We start from the raw sequence: 18,483 nt of genomic DNA, 5'->3' as shown, positions 1-18,483 counted from the left end.
GCCACATGCCCAGCACAGTCCTAGAGGTTGGGAGGCAGGTGCCTGAAGAAGTCTCTTGAGGAATGAGACCAAAAGGAGCAAAAATGATGGCTTCAGTTCATCCATCACTCTGTCCAGTGCCAGGCCAGGCAGGCTGCGGAAGCGTGAGGGATCTGAACGTTTCCAGATGGCCCCTGGAGAAGGGCAGCGGGGTTCAGGGCACTGTGGAGCAGATGTGAAGTTCTTCCTCCAGCTGTGTGAGGACTTCATGCTGTGGTGAAAGGGAGGACATGGCAGAAACATGGCAGGGGTCTGAGTATCATGGGGTCCAAGTCAGCAGGGCAGGACCTCAGGCCCTCACCCAGCCAGGAGGCCAACCACCAGCACCGCCAGTGACACCACATGGGGCAAAGGACCAGGCAGACCGCAGACCAGCTGGGTCAGAGGAGCATGCTGGCCACGGGCCCTTCCACATCACGAGGCAGGAGAAGCTGCCCTTGGAAGGAGGAGCAGCGGCAAGGCGAGGGTGTCCAGAAGGCTCGGTGTTCACCTGAGACAACTGCAGGCAGACCTCGGAGATACTGTGGGTCTGGCTCCAGACCACCACAGGACAGCAAACGTTACAATAAAGTGAGTCATAATCTTTTTGCTGGTTGAGGGTCTTTTTTTTTTTTTTTATAAAAATACAACATCTGCTCTGGGTATTTGTCCAAAAAATCCAAAACATGAATTAAAAAAGATATATGCAGCCACAAGTTCATTATTTGCAATAGCCAAGATATGGAACCAATCTAAGAGCCCATCGATAGACAAATGGGTAGACGCTGTGGTACAAAGATACCCAATGAAATGTTACTTGACCATAAAGAAGAATGAAATCTTATCGCTTTTGACAACATCAGTGGACCTAGGGGTGTTATGCTGAGTGAGATAAGTCAGAGAAAGACAAATACCATGTGATCTCTCTTATATGTGGAATCTAAAAAAACAAAATAATTTAACGTACAAAACAGAAACAAACTCAGAGAAGAAGCTGACGGTCCAGATGGGAAGGGGGTAGGGGAGTTGGGTGAAAAGGTGACGGGATTGAGATGCACAGGTTGGTGATTACGGATAGTCACGGGATGTAAAGCACAGCATAGGAAATGCAGCCAGTATAGTGTAACAGTGTATGTGGTGCCAGGCCAGTTTTGAGTGTTAAGCAAGCTGCTTGGCTGTTTCCATGTGCTGTATTGTGTCACAGTAGTATTGATAGCTTGAGCCTAGTTATAAAAAGATATATAATGATAAGTTAATTGAAATAAAGTTACAGTGTTAAGAGTCAAATGACCAAGGGCAAGGGGATCATTATGCCAGAAAACATAGGCTAAGGGAAGCTCTTAGTACTGAGCTGGGTTCTGAGCTTCCTGGTAGGCAAGGCAACAACAGAACCTGACAGAAAGCATAGCCCTCCGTGCTTGCTTCAGAGAAGGTCAGTCCACAGGGAGAGAGGCTTCTAGTTCTTGCTTTATTTTTTTAGTTGAGTGCCTGGAGACATTTATCACCTGAGTCTCTAGATAGGGATGTGGAACAACATAAGGAATAGTGTCTTTGCTGGCTGTTTACACACAATGCAAATGTGACTCATCAGGCTGCTGCTTGCCTCAGCCCTGGCCGAGAGCCAGACGCATCAACATGTGATGTTCTAGTTCAGCGAGAGCTTTCTGTGGAAAGCTGAGATGATATCACCCATACTTAGAGCTTCCTTGGGATTTCACTTGGCACAGGTAGAGCTTAGAAACTCTAGAAGCATTAAAATGCAGTGTTTCTTAGGCTGCCTTTGATGGCTAGCTTCTCCTTAATTTTTAAGATGTAGCTCCAGCATTATCTGTTCCAAGAAACCTTCTCTGACTCCTTGAGGTTAAGTGGCCTATTATGTGTCCCTAATGCCCTGTGCACCCCTCCACAGAGCCCTGGCTATATGTCTGCGTTCAGAGGGTGAGATCCTGATAGGCGGCCATGACCTCAGTTGTGCTTGTGTTCCGAGCTTACACGGTGGCTTTGGAACATAGTAGGCCTTTGTGGATACCTATTAGGCCTGCCAAGCTCAGGGTAGTCCCAGTGAAAGGACAAGCAGGGCACAGAGTGGGTTGGCTCTGGCTTTGCTGAGTATAACTTGGGCCTCTCACACAGTCTAGCTATGCTACGATGGACAAACTAGAATCACTCTGTGCCCAGCTGTTTGTCTGAACTATGGGGCTAATAGTAACTGCCTCAGAGGACTGCTGAGGGAATTCAGGGGGCTGTTCATGGAATGTTCTTAGTGCAGGTCCAGGCACACAGATTTGCTGTGCGTGTAAACTGGCTGTAATGACTGCTGTCCTTGATGTCTGAGCCTTTCTTTGCCAGGGTTAGTGGGCAGATGGGCTGAGTAGGGGTCCATGCTGGGTTTGGCGCACAGCCACTGCTGGTCACTCAGAAACAGCCCCGTGCCAGGCCCTTGGGACACTGCTCACGGCCGTCCAGGCCTCCCTGTCCAGAAACAAGCCGTGCGTCCTGCTCAGTGCTCCCTGTCCAGCCACACTGGGCATGTGTGCGGAGGGACGTTGGTGATTTCCTCATTGGAACTCTGTCCCGGAGGCTCTCCAGCTTTGGTGTCTTCTACCCTCCTCATGGTAGAAGGCACAGAGTGATTCTGCGGTTTGTCCATGGTAGCACAGCTGGACTGTGCAAGAGGCCCAAGTTTACTGATGGTCTGAGGTTTTTGGCCATCAGCAAACTTGGGATCCTTTTCGGGCTCAGTTTCTTATTTCCTGTGTGAGCTTGGGTGGGAAATGTGATACCTCCAGCCTCAACTGTCCCACATTTAATAACAGGGATCATGGTGCCACCCGGCGGGCTGGCCGTGGGAAGATTCAGTGAGGCCACCTACCCTGAGCTGAGTGCTGGGCCAGGGCCTGGCACTGCTCAGCACACCTCAGAGGCAGTTGCTGCTGCTGTGGACTGAAATCACTTCTCCGAAGTCTGCGCCTGGCTGTTTCTCCATGACATGAGCTCACATCGAATTCCTCTTTGGGAAAATTCTCGAGGCTGTGAAGTCCCAGGGCAGCTTCATCCCAGTCAGGGTCCCAGGACTGACTTGTGGGCAGGATCAGCTCCCCACGCAGGCCCCGGAACTACAGGAGCCCCCAGTGCAACCCTGGTCCACTGGGCCCGCCGGCCAGTAGCCCACCCAGCTGGCCTGGCTCCGTGTGCCGGTGGACGTCTGGGCCGTCCGAGGTTCTCACTGCCTTGCCATGCTGACTGCGCTTCCGACTCTAAAGGGCTCGCAGGCGTTTCATAGGGAAAGGATTAGGGGAATGAGGTGCTTTCATCACACTTGTGCTGAAGCGCCCGCTAGGGTTCCAGCCACTGTTTTGGGACATGCTGCGGGTAACTTGGACTCAGAGCAATTTGTCTGTGTACTTACAGTTACTTTTAAGGGCAGGGGATATTTGTTGCCTTCACAGTTTTGCTCATCCCTGCTCTTCCTACCTGGGATTTTAATGGCACCCTTTTTCCTTCAAGTTTATCCAAACCTCCTGCCCCTCCAGCCCAGCCCCTCCGTGGCACCTTTCCCACTCTCCAGCCTGCTCGTACCTCTCGGTGGAGTCCCTCTGGACAACTCGCCCATGACCAACTTCAGGTCCCTCCTCCCGACAGGACCCCGTCTGACCTCCCATGGCTCCCTTGGCTGCGCTCAAGCCCACCCTCTGCGAGGACAGGTGCCGGGGAACCGGCAGCCTGGACCCTGTATTCTGTAGATTCTTAAATCATTCATACTTCTAGAGGGAGCTGTTGATCACAGTGAGCCAGCGTGTTTGAACTATTTCTTTGAACTGCCTGCTGTAAGTCCCCAGACCACGCGCACATCCCGCTGAAGCGATGTCACTCCCAAGGTCACTGAGGGGCTTCCTCTCCTTGCCTTTGGTGGCCTGGAGTATGTTTATGTAAACGGGCTATGGAATGAAGTTGTAGGATAAAAATCTGACACCTCTCCCTCTAGGAGTGAAAACCAGAGCCGAGCCCGCGTGTGCTTGTGGGCATGACCGAGGATTCTCTGTGAAGCTGTACCTGTCCCGAAGAGCGTGCCTCCCCAAACAGCCCGCGGGGGCTGCAGCTTAGAACAAAGACGGAGCTGCCCCCTCTCACCCCAAAGTCCAGGCAGGCGGCCTTGCCCCCCACAGTGGGTAAAAGCAAGTCTGTTACGTTTTGGAGTTTGGGTTCTCAGCTTGCTTTCCAGGCTTGGTGCAGAAAAATAATATTCCTTGCTTTCTGGTTTTGTCTCTGACTTGCCCTTTTTCGTCAGCGCTGGCACAGGCCACGGTTGCCCAGCGTGCCCTCCTCCAGCATCCTGGTATCAGTCAGTATTCTCAGTTGCAGTGAAGATCTACTCTCGTTGGCTTGAGCACAAAGGGCGTTTATTGGCTTCTGATCGATTAGACAGTCCCTGTGGGTTGCCCTGTTTGTTCCCTCTTTGCCCTGAGCTGTTCTAAAATGACGGTAAAGGTGGAAGAACATGGGAGGAGACAGCAGCAGAGGAGAGCTGGGGCTCTGAGAACCAGACAGCAGAGGGAGGGCGCGTGCCTTGCCCAGCGGAGCAAGGATGCTTTAACCTCCGTGCCTGACGGTAGAGATGCTGCTGGGAAGTGAGCCCCCAGGGAGCGGGGGAGGCAGGTGGCAGGACCTGGGGAAATGAAATGGGTTGGCATGGTGGGTGTGGGACTCCACTTCCTTTTCCTGCCCTGCTCCCAGAATGCCAGCCGCTGGAGTCCACCCTGCGGGTGGGATATCGAAGGACCCCTCTCTGGAGAATCTGAAGGACTGGGAACGACCTCTGGGTGCTGATGCTGTGGAGGCGAGAGGTGCCTTCCTCTTCCTTACAATGGCAGGGCCACCGTCACTCCACCCACCCAGAAGCCACGCGGAGCCCTACAGCAGCTTTGGAACGCCTCACTTTTTTGTTGTTGTTAATCCACACCTGAGGATATTTTTCCCATTGATTTTTTAGAGAGAGTAGAAGTGGGGGAGAGAGAGGGAAAAAGAGACACACACATCAATTGGTTGCCTCCTGCACGCGCCCGACTGGGGCTGGGGATTGAGCCTGCAACCCAGGTAGGTGCCCTGGACTGGAAATTGAACCCGGGACCCTTTGGTGTGCAGGCCAATGCTCTAACCACTGAGCACACCAGCAGGGCCTCGCTTAAATATGAAAAGACGCCCAGTTGGTTGGAGCATCATCCTGTACACCAAAAGGTTGCAGGTTCGATTCCCAGTCAGGGCGCATACCTAGGTTGTAGGTTCGATCCCTGGTTGGGGTGTGTACGGAGGCAACAGGTCAGTGTTCTCTCTCACGACGACGTTTCTCTCTGTGTCTCTCTTCTTCTCTCGCTAAAATCAATAAAAACATCATCTGGTGAGGATTAAAAATAAGTAAGTAGACAAATAACTAAATAAACACGAAGGGACAACTAAGGGTCACGATGCATCTGAGGAGACTTCCTTATGCGAGGGAGGGCAAAGGGAACGTGAGACAGGACCCAGGCTTCCGTGGTTTAGGGAACAGAAGAAACCAGACGCCTCTCACTGCTCATCGTAGAGATTTTAAAATGGGTCCTGAAGACATGAACAGGGTAACGTGAAGAAGAACAGAGAGCAGGAAACGGCCGCCGAATATAAAGAAGTGATGCTGAGATGCCGAACACCCGAGTGAAGTGTCAGCAAACAAAGCTGAGAAGAGTGACGCCGACAGGAGAGAGGTGCGGGGCGGTGGCTGGGAACGCGCGGCCCTCGGGGCGTTCGCTGTCCCCGCGGAACCAGGAAGAAATCGGAACAAAAATGGGAAATGGCAAATATCAGGGATACGCATCAAAACGTCCTGGAACCAAAGGACGTGTCTCCAGACAAAAACCTTCCTCCTACAACCATTTAGCTCTTAGCCAAAATAAATGAAAAGAGCACCCAGGTCAAGGCACTTCAGGGCCACGTTTCGGAGCACGGGTGGGGGAGAGGAGGCGGGGGAGGAAGGGGGGAGGGGGCAGGTGAAATCAGGGTAGGAGCCAGAATGGCATTGGGATGCCGAAGGTGACACTGGGTGCTAGGAGGTGCTGAGAAACGTTTCTGTGCAAGAGTTAGCACACGTATCACCCTGTTCTGTGCTAAGTAAAACCACCAGTGTGATAGCAAAATTTTAAAAATCATACATGCAAAGGCTCAAGAATTACACATCATACACCTTTTCTTAGAATGGGCTTCAGGAAAATAAAATTAAGATAAAAAGCGATTAAAGTAAATAGCAACAGGTACAGGGAATCCAACCAGTGGAGCGGAGAGGGCAGCCTCAGGGCAGCGCCTGGCCATTCACCTGGGGGGCGGCTCTGAGGGGCTCTCCCGGGTGTAAGGAAACAGACCCGCTTATGTGGTTGAGCATTTGGACAGACATGGAGCTGGTATAAATAAATACAAATCAAGGCAAGTCTTTTTAACGCAAGAAAAGCAAAAGTTATGTAAGCAAGAAAATAATTGTCTAATAGTTGGCTCAGTAGGACAGTATTTTCATCATAAAGTCAACACTGATGATATAATTAAAAAATTGTGACACAACTAGGTTGGGACTATTGTGAAGGGAAATGAAAGGATACGGGCTTGTGTAAGAGATTTAAATCCTCATTGTCATATCAGAAAATTGATCACGCTCGTGTCTAAAGTGATCCGTCAGGGAAAGCAGTAGGAACATGTGAGTGAGAAGTGGAAGTACGTATGGGGAGCGGCTGGAAGAGTTGTCTCTGCCTCTGGAGGCCGGGCTAGGGCCAGGGACTGCCGCTTGTCAGCAGAGGGCTTTCACACTGTGATTTAGTGCGGAGTAATAGGCTTGTGAAGGATGGTTTATGGTTGTCCATTGTCCTCTGAAATTACTCTGTTTTTTCTCCCTTTAAAAGGTGATTGTTCTTGTCACATTGGTCTTGCCAGTGTTTGATATTCAGTTTTAAAAAACAAATATTACTTTTTCTATTGCTTGGAAAAAGTTTTAAAACATAGTTAAAAAGAAGTAAAAGGAACTTATTCAAGAAGTATTGGGCAACTCCCAGAGGTGGGTAGAAGGCTGGAGAACCAGGGCTGGAACCTATAGGAGGCCGGACGGTGGGGACAAGGTCAAGGTTACCCCTGGGCGCAGCCTGGGGAAGGCATCACCATTAGACTCACAACACTGCCCCTGTCGCTGGAACTGACCTCAAATTAGGTCTTGGCTCACTCTGTCTATAGCCAGGGATCCACTGTGCTCAGCGGGGCCCTGTGCCGGCTGTGCCACTGGAGAGAGGGGCCTTCTGCTCCGTACATCTGGCCAAGACCCACACAATGGGTGTCCCCACTAATCAAGCATTTTCTGATATGAGGTGGCCAAAATTGTACAACTGTCTCTTACTCCCATGTGGAACACCCGTCCCTCTGTCCCAAACCAGTGGTTTCCCTGACCACAGGGAACCTGTCCTTAGAATCTTAGGCTGTATTGAGACCTAAGCATCTGCCTTGCCTCTCAGACAAGATGAAGACAATGAAACCTAGAGAAGGTAAACGAGATGGAGGGAAAGTGAGGACTAGGACGCATGTCTCGTTCATAGACGCCGTGCCCTGGGCTGGCCTGGGAAAGCCCCCCTGCTGGCAGATCCAAGGGGAGAGAATGGTGGTGCCGGGCGGGAAGTGGTGCCGAAGTGGTGCCAACAGACCAGAGGGTCAGTGGGTAGACGCCATGCCTGGGATTTGCAATGAAGGTGTGAAGTTTTTTCATTAGGCTTAGGAACCTGTGACTCAGTGCAGGGTGGAGAGGGAAGGTGGGGCGTATGCACGCGTGCATCGTGCGTGTGAGCGTGTGTGCGTGTGTGCATGCAACTCATAATTTAAAAGATGATGTCCTTGCTTGGGGATTGAAAATGAGGCAGCCGGGCGTGCCGGGCGGTCCCCGGGACGTGCTCAGGTGGCCTGCACTGGTAGGAGCAGTAGTGGTCCCCGGTGAGGGTGAAGCAGCCCCTGTCCTCCTGCTGTTCCCCCTGGCTCCCAGCCTGCCCACCGCTGGCCTCTGTCTGCAGACCCAGCCAGGCCTTGGCGGCTTTTGCGCTGGAGGGTGGGCCTCTGGCTACCTCGACAGTGTGATCTGGGCCGTGCTGCGCACCTCCAGCGTCCGCCGGAGGCAGATCTTGCTCTCTCCCTGTCTCGCCCCGTGGTCACTCCTCTCTCCCAAACTTTGGAGACTTTATCCTCCAACTTCCTGCTGCCCAGGAGGTCGCCCTTGAACTCATCGCCTTCCTCACTTAGCCTGACCCACCTCCTCACCTTCTGTCCTCGTGTAACTGATGCAGCAGTCACGTCAGGTCCCTTCCCCTGCACAGCCCGCTCAGCTCACTGGTGACCGCGTCCGTCAGTGCTCTTCCCTCCTCTCCAGCCTGGGGGCCTCACCCTTCCCGGCCCTCATCACAACTTTCTGAACAACGGAAAGTGCTTTCTAGTTGAAACTCGTGCTCCTGAGGCTCTCCTCCACCTGGCAGTCGGACCCGTGGACGCCAGACCTGACCGGCACTTCCCCTCCCCCTCCTTCCTGTCCGGGCCGGAGCCAGGCCACCCACCCACCCCGCTCTGCCATGGACTCAGTGTCCTCTGCAAGGTCAACATGTTCCTTGAACAAAGAGACAGTATTCGGGGTTTGGTAAACCCTGGGTTTAGCCAAATGCGACGACTTTCTGTGGCATGAAGACGCTTCCGTTCGTGCGCTGCTTGGTTCAAGGTAGGGGTGTAAATGCGGCACATCGCAAACTTTATGACCACAGATCCTTTTTCTGACAGGAGAGTTTTTAGCATTTCCTGTATTTGTGTCTTAGGGCTCCCCTAACAGTACCACAGATTCCATGGCTGAAACCACGGAAACTTATTGTCTTAGAGTTTGGGAGGATGGCGGTTCAAGATCCAGGTGTCATTGGGGTTGGTTTGGTTTTTTTGAGGCCATCTCCTTGGCTTGTAGCCCTTGGTGTTGTCTCTGTCCTCACCTTTCTCTGTGAACACACATCCCTGATGTTTCTCAGTCTTGGAGCAATGGTCACCGTGGAGTAGGCCCACCCAGTGGCCTCATTTTAACTTAATCTCCTCTTCAAAACCTCATCTCCAAGAGCAGCCACACTCTGAGGTCCTGGGGGTTGGGACTTTGACGTTGAATTTGGAGAGTCCACAGTTCAGCCCACAACATCCCGGGGACATTTCTATTAGTGCCCTTCGTGGCTCTCCAGGTGGGATTAGCAGTCAGTACACCTCACACAGTTTGAGCATAGTCGACTTCAAGCCTCTTCTATTCCATAGAGCACACCCTGGGGGCTCCCAGTCTACAGGGCAGAAGCCAGGCTCCACTGCTCAAGGTGAGGCCCTGCTCCTGAGGTGGTATTTCAGGGTGTAACTCAACGCCTCAGGCTGCTGATCCTCCAGTGCTCCCCCCCCCCCCCCCAGTTTCTGAGCCACAGAACGACCGGCAGTGGGGATCCCTCACATGGGCGTTGACCTCCAGCCGATGGGGCCCTGGGCTAGGCAGTGTCAGTGCCTCATCCGCACTGGCGGGCAGTGGAGCTGGGCACAGTGAGAGAATCTGCTGGGCGGATGTGGGTGGTCACAGGGCAGCTCTGCCTGGCCTCTCTGGAACGCGGATGTGACCATACGCTTCCCATCTCAACCTGCAAGGCAGGAGGAGGTTCCAAAGCTGGCTGGCTGACCGTTCGGATAGAATGTGACCTGACAGGCCAGGGCGGAGATCCATGCATTGAGGGCTGGGCGGGGGGGTGATGATTTACGCAGTGCACTCGGGGAAGAACAGACTTCTGACTGAGGGCCGCAGAGAAGCACTGATTAATAGACTAGAGGAACGGGCGCTTTGCACAAATTGTATTTTCTGTCTATACTTTATCCATTATGATAAGAAATCTTTATGGTTAATTTTGATTCTTTATGGTTAATTTTGATTATAATTGATTTGGCCTCACCTGATAACTTTAGAACCAAATCCTTATTCACACGATGTTTCTCACCCACCCTTCCCCCGCCTTTGTCACGGCCCAGCTTACGCACGCTGCTTCCCTGGACGGGAACACCCTGCTGCCCCACCACGAGCCAAGCCCAACGCGGGCTCCTCTCCAGGACTCGGGGCCTGCCGCCTCTCCGCTCAGCACATCACTTCACCGCACGTCCTCGCTCTGGCCAGCAGAATTCTCTCTCTGCGGGGCTGTCTCCCTGTAGGCTGGACTCACTCAAGGACAGGGCCCAGGACGGCCTAACCTCCATGTCCAGCTGTGTGCATGGCACCTGGCACCTTGTAGGAGCCCGAGACATTCTTGTTAAATGAGTGGGTGGGTCCTGCTCTTGTCTGCATCCCACCGGCTCATGGATTTTCCTGAGATTGACACCTTCTTCTTTGGCTTTTTAATCCCATTAATTCTCCAAGTAGGCAAGTCAGAGAAGCCCATCTTTCTCCCTTGGGTCTCCTCATGCCTTGCTCTTTTGCTAGATGTTGCAGATTCCTCAGGTGGCCTCTGGGGTGGGTCCTTTTCTAGCCCAAAGACATGTTCTGGTGGCCCTTTCCCTGGGCCCTGCCCTGCAGGCAGGCTTCAGCCAACCCACTACTGGAGAGGACAGAGTCAGGAAGCATCAAGCCTGTGCCAAATGGATGCCGGGGTGGGGCTGAGACTCCCATGAGTCCCCTCGTTTTGGGGGTCTGGTGGGACAGAGGGCAAGGCAGGCTCTAGGGCTTGTTGGTAGTGGGTTGTCTCACTGCTTTTTCTGCTCTAGGTACTGAGCCTGGAAGTCCTGTGTTCACAGGTTTCTCACCAAGAAATGCTATTCCATGGGTAGTGGCCTGTGGAGGCGGGCCAGTGGGCATGGAGCCAGGGCAGGTGGGCCACACCCCTGAGGACAAAGCATATGCGTATTTGGCATCTGCTTCTCCTGCTCCCAGAAGCTGAGTTTGGGGTGATGTGGCTTTACTCTTGGGCCCAGAGGGCTTTGGGCAAACACTAAGCTGCTGGCCATGCTCAGGTCTTGGCCCCAACTGCACAGGGCTTTGAACTTGGAGAGAAGCTGTCTCAAAAGCTGTAAGGCAATTTATACTGTGGATTCTAAAGAAAATAGATTCTCCTTCTCTCTCCTCCTTTCAGTGGAGAAAGAATACTTTTCCTCTGTATTCTCTCTTCTCCAAGACCTCAGAGCTCCAGCTGTCGCCTCGCTTGGCCATTTTCAGTGGCCCCAGAGTCGAAGCTGAGCGCCCAGGTGGGCGGCTGTGTATCCACCTCCAGCGCAGGGCATGGCCCTACTTTCCCATGTCGCAGATCAGGGACTCCTTCCTGAGCCAGGAAGCTCCTCCAGCTCTTGTCTTCAGAACTGAAAAGAAGGTATTTTTCTTTCTGTTCCATCCTCTGAAAGTCAGGCTCATAAAAGTATACAAATTATACCCAGCAGCTCTTATCGGCTGGGTAAAGAATTGCTACTTCCAACTTTATTGCCTTAAAAAGAAGTCAGACGCTTCCATCTTTTAGAAACAATTTATGTTGAAGAAAGGAATTAGATCCATGGGCAGAAGCGCTTGCCTGGTTCCCATGGCTTGCAGGGGTCACAATACTGACCTTGAGTGCTGATGCCTTCACTGAGCAGCCAGGTGAGTAGCTATTCTCCCCCAGGCGTCTCCCCCAGCCCCCCCCCCCCCGCTGGGGGGGCCTTGCCTGGCCCGAGCGGTGCCCACCCCTCCTCGGCAGTGTCTGGTGCTCTGGTCCCCAGAGCCAGTCTTTGGATGCAGGCAGAACCTTTTCAAGCTCCAGCATAAATGTGCAGATACCGGTGGGAGGGATAAGAAAACATCTCTAATCAGTTTTGGACTTTGCTCTGCTCCTGTCTGAAAATCAAATGAAGCTGGAGCTGAACAGCAGAATGTATGGGGCACATCTCAGGGCAGCCACCTGTCATCTGAGAGCCGCGTCCCGCCCTCTGGAGGGCCACGTCTGAGACCCATCGCTACCATTGCTCAGGGACCCCTGCAGAGCTTGGCGACTGCTCTCGCCAAACCAGAGTGGGGCGAAAATAAGCTCAGAAGTGACTTGTTCTGTTGTACATCTTGGTCTTCAAAAGGGATTGTGTGGTAGCATCCAGGGCCAAGGGCTGGGCATGCCTTCCTCCTCTGTGGGACAAGATGGGCTAGAGAAGCTGGCCCCGCGGCCTCCCGTCGGACACAGCCTGGGTGTCTGTAAGGGCGGGGATGTGGAGGCCCTTATTTGGCCTCTGTGCCCTGCAGGGGGCAGGGAAATTACGGACTGCTGGTTAAATTCCAAGTGTCCAGCAGATGATTTCCTCGGCACCGCTGGCCTCACTTCTCTGAGTTGATCCCATTAGGCAGATCGTGCCTTCGAGCAGACTCCATTTAATTTTTCTGCTGGTATTAACGTTTCTTCATAAATTGTCCACATGGAGCACATTCTCACTGTTTATTACAGTGAACTGCACTTCCTGCACGGTGCTGGGGCCCACCTCCATTTCCCCTGAAGGACCCACAGATGATCTGTGACGAGCCCTCATCCCAGGCTGCGGCAGGCACCCGTCCTCTCACAGTGGGGAGGCCCTGGGAGGAGCCGCTCATCTCAGACAGTAAACGGGATAAAGGCCAGGGGTTCTAATTATTGGCTAGAAATTGTTCAGGTCTATCAGATTTTCACATGTATTTAATCAGTTCTGCTTTCTTTTTTCAATAGTAACGTAATAGTTTTTTCTGAGATCAAACCCAGTGTCCAAAAAAAAAAAAAAAAATCTAATGATGAACAGTCTCTCCAGTTAAGGTAATGTCTTTTTAAATGCCCATGACTGACCAAACTCATCCAGAACTTACTGTGTTGTTAAGCAGGACATATGGGAACCTGCATCGGGAGGTTCAGTGCTCAGCACAGTAAGGAAACAACATTATGTCCTGATAGAAGAGCTCTGAGGAAGCCCCGCAGAGCGCTGGGTGAGGTGGGGACTGGTAACTCACACCCGGTCAGGCCTCCAGCACTACCACTGCTTTATGTCGAGGGTTGTCCTAGAGTCGTGATGCCCAGCGCCAAGGGACAAGCCCAGTTGTAGGAAGCCGGCCTTCCTGCCTCCTGAAGACAGGTGACCATGAGGACGCCCCCCCCCGCTCACCCTCCCGTTGGAGTGGCCCAGCGCTCTGCAGGGCCGGCCGTTACGCAGCTGTGGACCCGCGTGCGGCTGAGATGAGGGGACGCCCCGTGCTGTGCTGCCTTGAAGGGCCTGTGGACTCCTGGAGGAGGCAGTGCTCCCCGCACTTGCCATGGGGTTTATTGTCAGTTGTCCTGCCTTTGTTGGCCCCATGATGGCAGGGACAGGCTCCTGGCTCACACGACCACTGCTGGCATGTGGCGCCCCGTCTGCTGACTGGTGGAAGGAGCATGTGAGAGATTACACCTCCAGTGTATTCAGAAGAGACCATCCAACACCAACCAGGTAGGAGATGTGAGTGGAAGGAGCGGGGAGGACCTTTGTGATCATCTGTCACGAGCTTTTTTCTGGGCAGGAAGCCTCACAGCTAACCTCATTTGGTTCTCACAATAACCCCGAGGTGGGAGACAGTTGCCTCAGGTTGGGTTGCAGCAGCAGATACTGAGGTGAGGATCTGTGACGATGGTTTATTGAGAAGTGTTAGCTGGGGACTTAAGGACAGACAGGGAGGGGAAGGAAGCCAGGGAGGGCTCGAGGTCAGGGGGAGCAGTTTGGCTCATTCTATAGAGGGTTCTGGAAACAGCTAAGCTCAAGGCAGAGCAGCCCCCTGGGCAGCTGGGCAGCGGGGATTTGCATGTGTCACCCTGGGTGCTGGGTTAGGGCAGCTGCTGTCCAAGCATCCTGAGTGCCGAGTGGGGCTCGGCAGCCTGACCCCGGGGTTTACTGTTGAGAGTGAGCAAACAGAAGCCAGTGTGCTCAAGAATCCCAAAGGAAATTGTGTGCGTGGGGGGCAGAGCACCTGTAGCACTGATGGCATTTTTTAGGCCTGGAACTGCTGCAGAGAGAGGTGGAGTGGCTCACCCAGGAGCACTCGGCTAAGCACTCGCCTGCCTCCTACCCCTCCTTACATCGCTGACTCTGAGATGAAAGGCAAGCTTGGCCTCCACTTGGCTCATGGTTGGGGAGAAAGAGGGAAAGGACAGCACTTAGAAGGGGAACTGGGTGCCAGGAGGGGCACTGCCACTGGGCTGGCGGCTCCAGCAATTAGAGGGAGGAAGTGCGCCTGCTAAGTCCGCAGTGGCTCCTCCTCACCTCCCCTCCCAGCCTCTGTGTGAGATGCGCCCTCTGGAAAAGGCCGCGGCCATGTCTGTTTATCTCTGTGGGGAAAGAGGCTTCACAAATTAGCTGATGCTTAATTGGTGAGGGGAAGTGGGACAGGGAAGTGAGCCAGTTGTCCTGTGGGGTTTTCTGATCAATTCTCCCATCAATGTTCTCTGCGTGAGTCTGAGGTCAGGTGGGAAGGCTCCTTAGAGCCGCCGGGCTCCCACCTGCTCCTGGGAAGTGCCCGGGACTGTCAGGTCTGTGCTGCTGCTTCCTCTGGGGACCCGCGGAGGACCTCTCACCTGCACAGGTGCCCCCACACCCTCAGCTTCACTGCATGCTCTGGAGCAGGGCTCCCAGTCCCAAGGCCAAGGAGAGGGGCCGGCTCTGAAACTCCAGGGGATCATCATACTCAGAGCATTTAGGATTCCTAGGAGTGGGGCCCAGGGGTCCGCATTTTTAAAAGCTCTCTAGGAAGCTCTTAGATTGTTGGGGAAGGTCATCAGAAGATGTAACCCCTGGTTTGAACTGCAAGCTAAAGCCAGGCACATGGAGGCTGCCCACCCTCTCCCCTGTGCTTGGACTGTGCATCCCGCTAGCCTCCCCGGTGCTAGAAGCTGTCCAAGGACACAGCCTTGGGATAGTAGTGTGGCCCGGAGATCGTCCGGACTTGGTACGTGACTGAACCCAGTTAAGGCCTCTACATAAACTTTTAAGGTTCTGGCGGGCAGGTGCAGAAAACTGTTTGTCCTGCAGCTACCACGACAAGCCTTGTAAGTTTCCCTTCCTTGTTAAACCTGCCACCTACCAGCCTGGAGTGGTCCAGCCGCTCCCTGCCTCTGTGTGGGGCTGCTTCAGATTTACCCAGGAAGCTCCCGGCCAGGTTTGCACAGCAGCATCTCTGCAGCCAGACTTGAGAATCACTGCTGCCGGTGGTCAGTGCCCACTGGAGCCTCGCCCTCGCCCACAGTGGCCACCGTCCTGGCCAGTGGCTGAGTGCCTCCCAGGGCACTGCTGCTCGCTTTCCACTTGGGCACGTCCCTCACTACCCTCAGGCAGCCGTCTGTCTTGGACGACTGGGGAAGCCATAAAGTTCTCTCTTGCACTGAGCTGATATTTGCCATCCTGATTACTGGAGACCTTGCTCCTAGACCAACTCTCACAGGCCGCAGAAAGTGATTCCAGCCTCTCTTGCATGTGGCAGTTATGTGTTTATAGACACCTACACCGAGCCAGCCTCCCAGCCTCCCAGCCTCCCAGCCTCCCAGCCTCTCAGCCACGCTGACGGCTGTGGTCTGCACTGCTCCACTCCGCCGCCGACTCCAGGCTGCGTGTCCTCCATCAAGCAGGGTGCCCAGCAGTCAGCCTCTCGGGGAGCAGAGTGGACCGTAGCTTCTTGCCTTTTCATGAGCCTTTACTTAGCACTGCTGCTTTCAAATCTCATCTCTCCCTTTACCCTTCTGCTCTGGAAACCAGGGTCTGACTTTCAGATCGGCCTTGTTAAACTACCTCTCTCTTCAGTTCAGTTCTGTGTCTGGCTTTCTGAGGTGTTAAGACCTCCTCCCAGCTCTGTGTCGTGTGCAGACTTGATGAGCGTGGGACTGGTGTCCTCCAGTGAGCACTAGGGAGTGCCAAGGAGTTGGGACTGGGGCATCAGGAGCTGGCGTGTGCTGCAGTGTCTTCAGAGTGCCCTGTCCCTGTCCCCCCTCCTCCAGCCCCTCCCTCAGCCACCAGGCTTCTGAAGATACTCCTGAAAGTCTGAGTGTTGAGAGGAGAGAGGCTCTGGGCTGGGTGGCTGTGACTCCACCCTGCGGTGCTTTCTCTTCACCCTTCTAAGCATCAGGAGTCCTCCCAGCTTCTGTGGAGAGGGCCTGCTCTACCCAGTTTGTAGAGGAGGCAGAAGGTGTCTTCGGGACATCACCATGAGGTACCACGCTAGTCCGACTCCTGTCCCCACTTGTCTCCACAGGGCCTGGCACCCTCCTATTTGTAAGCTAGAGGAGTCTGTGTTCTGCACCCTGACATGGTCCAGGAAGGCCCCTGTGCCACCCTGGTGTTCCATGAGGGGTCTAGCTGTCTGTGAGGACATGGGTGGGAGAGCTGGCCAGGCGCTCCCAGGCTCCGTCTCCATGTGCTGGCCGTCGGCCAGCAAGCCCTCCCATCGCTGACAGAAGCGAGGCTCTGAAGGGGCCGGTGCAGTGGCAGTGCTGGGACCGGGCCCCGCACATGCTGGGCCCCTGGGGAGGTGGCCTTTCACCCTATGCTCTCACCTGCTACACTGAGTCAGGTCTCAGTACTGATGGGAAGCTACGCTGTTTCTGATACATTGCTGAATCAGAAATGACAGCTGTATCCGGATGTGTGTTTCACGATCCTATTTTAATAAAAACATCTGTCTGATATGTGTGCATAGATATGTACTTGCAGATGTGACCAAACACTTCTGGGTGGGATGCTTCAGATGACCTCTAGGGGTGGATTTGGAGGGATGATGGGGTCTTTTCATACTTAAGCGCATTCTTAAAAAAAAAATGGGGCAGGCCTGGATGGCATGGCTCAGTGGTTGAGCATTGACCTAGGATCTAGGAGATCTCAGTTTAATTCCCGGTCAGGGCACATGTCTGGGTTGTGGGCTCGATTCCCAGTAGGGGGCGTGCAGGAGGCAGCCGATCAGTGACTCATCATTGATGTTTCTATCTCTCCCTCCCTTTCCCTTCCTCTCTCTGAAATCAATAAAGACATATTTAAAAAATATATATGGGGCAGGATTATGGGATCATATTGAACATTCTTATTTTTCTGTATTTTTTTTTAAAAAAAAGTAATAAAAATTACATTGCAAAAATACAAAATATTAAAAATAAAAGGACCATAATCTACTGGCTCCCTGCTGAGTTCATAGAGGGCCTGGCAGAGACCTGGGCACAAAGCAAGCCCTTGGCACATGCAGAATGTGAGCTTTTGCAGAGCATGCTCAAAAACTATCAGTTTTTTCTATGTTTTTCTAAAGGGCACTCATAGGAAATCTGAGATACAGTAAAATGACTGGGTTCTGTCTGCCTTGCCCCCAACACTTCATGCACACATTCAGCAACATTTATTGAGCACCTTCTGTGTGCTGGTTGAGGTGCAGGTTTCTGGGACATAACTGTGACTGAAATAGACGTGGCCCCTGACCTCATGGAAGCCCCTACCTGGTGGAGGAGATAGACAATGAGAAATAAATAAACTGATAACTACTCCAGCACAGAAATGCAAGTGCTATAGTGACACAGAACAGAAGCGCTGTGAGAGAGAAATATAGGGGTGGGTTACCCCAGGGTGACAGAGCCAGCTCTGTGGGTCCTGAAGAAGGGGGGCAGCTGAGTGCCTCAGCTGCGAGCTGCTGTCTTCCCAGGTGTCACTCAGCACCACTGACCAGCTGCCGTAAACCCCCTCTGATCTCCCGTCCTCTCCCCTGGAGCAGTGATGACACTCATCCCCTAAGCACCCCTCCAGAGGGGATTTGGGAGGGATGCTGGGGCCGGCCCTGTGATGCCTGCAGGGATTGGAACTTGCTTGGGCTGGTGCCGGAGAGCTCAGAAGACAGCTGGGAATCAGATGTCTGTATTCAAATGACTTGCCTTGTAGCTACGGTGCCAGAGCTGGCCCCCTCCCTGGGGAGACAGCATGTTTTAAGGAAAACTCTACAAGCAGTGTTTATTGCCCCTGTCTGAGCAGTCATCCTGTGTGCTGCAAGCGTCTGTTCATGTGTGTTTTCTGTTTCTCTCTGCAGGCCGTGGAGACCAACCTGGCTTCCAAGGACAGCCACTGGGTCTTTGTCAATGAGGTAAGAGCACAGAAAGCTGAGGGCTGTGGCCTTTACTGAGCCCCTTGGCCCTTTGGAAAGCTTGGAATGATCTTTTCAGGTCGAATTCTGACTTGGGGTGCTGGAGTGAATTCCAGGGTGCCACTGTGCCAAGACAGGAGGTCAGAGTATTGTGTGACTTGACCTGCCAAGGTGCTCACCTGGAGCAGGTGGGAACCAGTTACTGAGTCTAAACTTGAGTCCACAAAGAAGTCTCCGTCAAAGAGACGTTGTATCAGGTGTTTGATGTGTGGGGTGAGGGAAGCTGGAGAGATTCGGGTAGGTTAGAAAGTGGGGTGCAGAGGAGGTGGCCA

General features: G+C 53.3%; 1 protein-coding gene across 1 annotated transcript in view; it reads left to right on the top strand.

Annotated features, from left to right (window-relative positions):
• Positions 1-18,483, top strand: part of GRID1 (glutamate ionotropic receptor delta type subunit 1) — a 618,720-nt gene that overhangs the window by 375,798 nt on the left and 224,439 nt on the right. Inside the window, exon 5 of the mRNA XM_087824100.1 lies at positions 18,098-18,151. Coding sequence (XP_087680226.1) covers positions 18,098-18,151 — 54 coding nt within the window. The remainder of the gene's footprint in view (positions 1-18,097; positions 18,152-18,483) is intronic.

The sequence above is a fragment of the Miniopterus natalensis genome, chromosome 14 (genome assembly GCF_054644295.1).
Source record: "Miniopterus natalensis isolate mMinNat1 chromosome 14, mMinNat1.hap1, whole genome shotgun sequence".
NCBI classification, from domain to species: domain Eukaryota; kingdom Metazoa; phylum Chordata; class Mammalia; order Chiroptera; family Miniopteridae; genus Miniopterus; species Miniopterus natalensis.
Note: the sequence above shows the minus strand (reverse complement) of the source record. Positions and strands in the feature narration are given on the sequence as shown.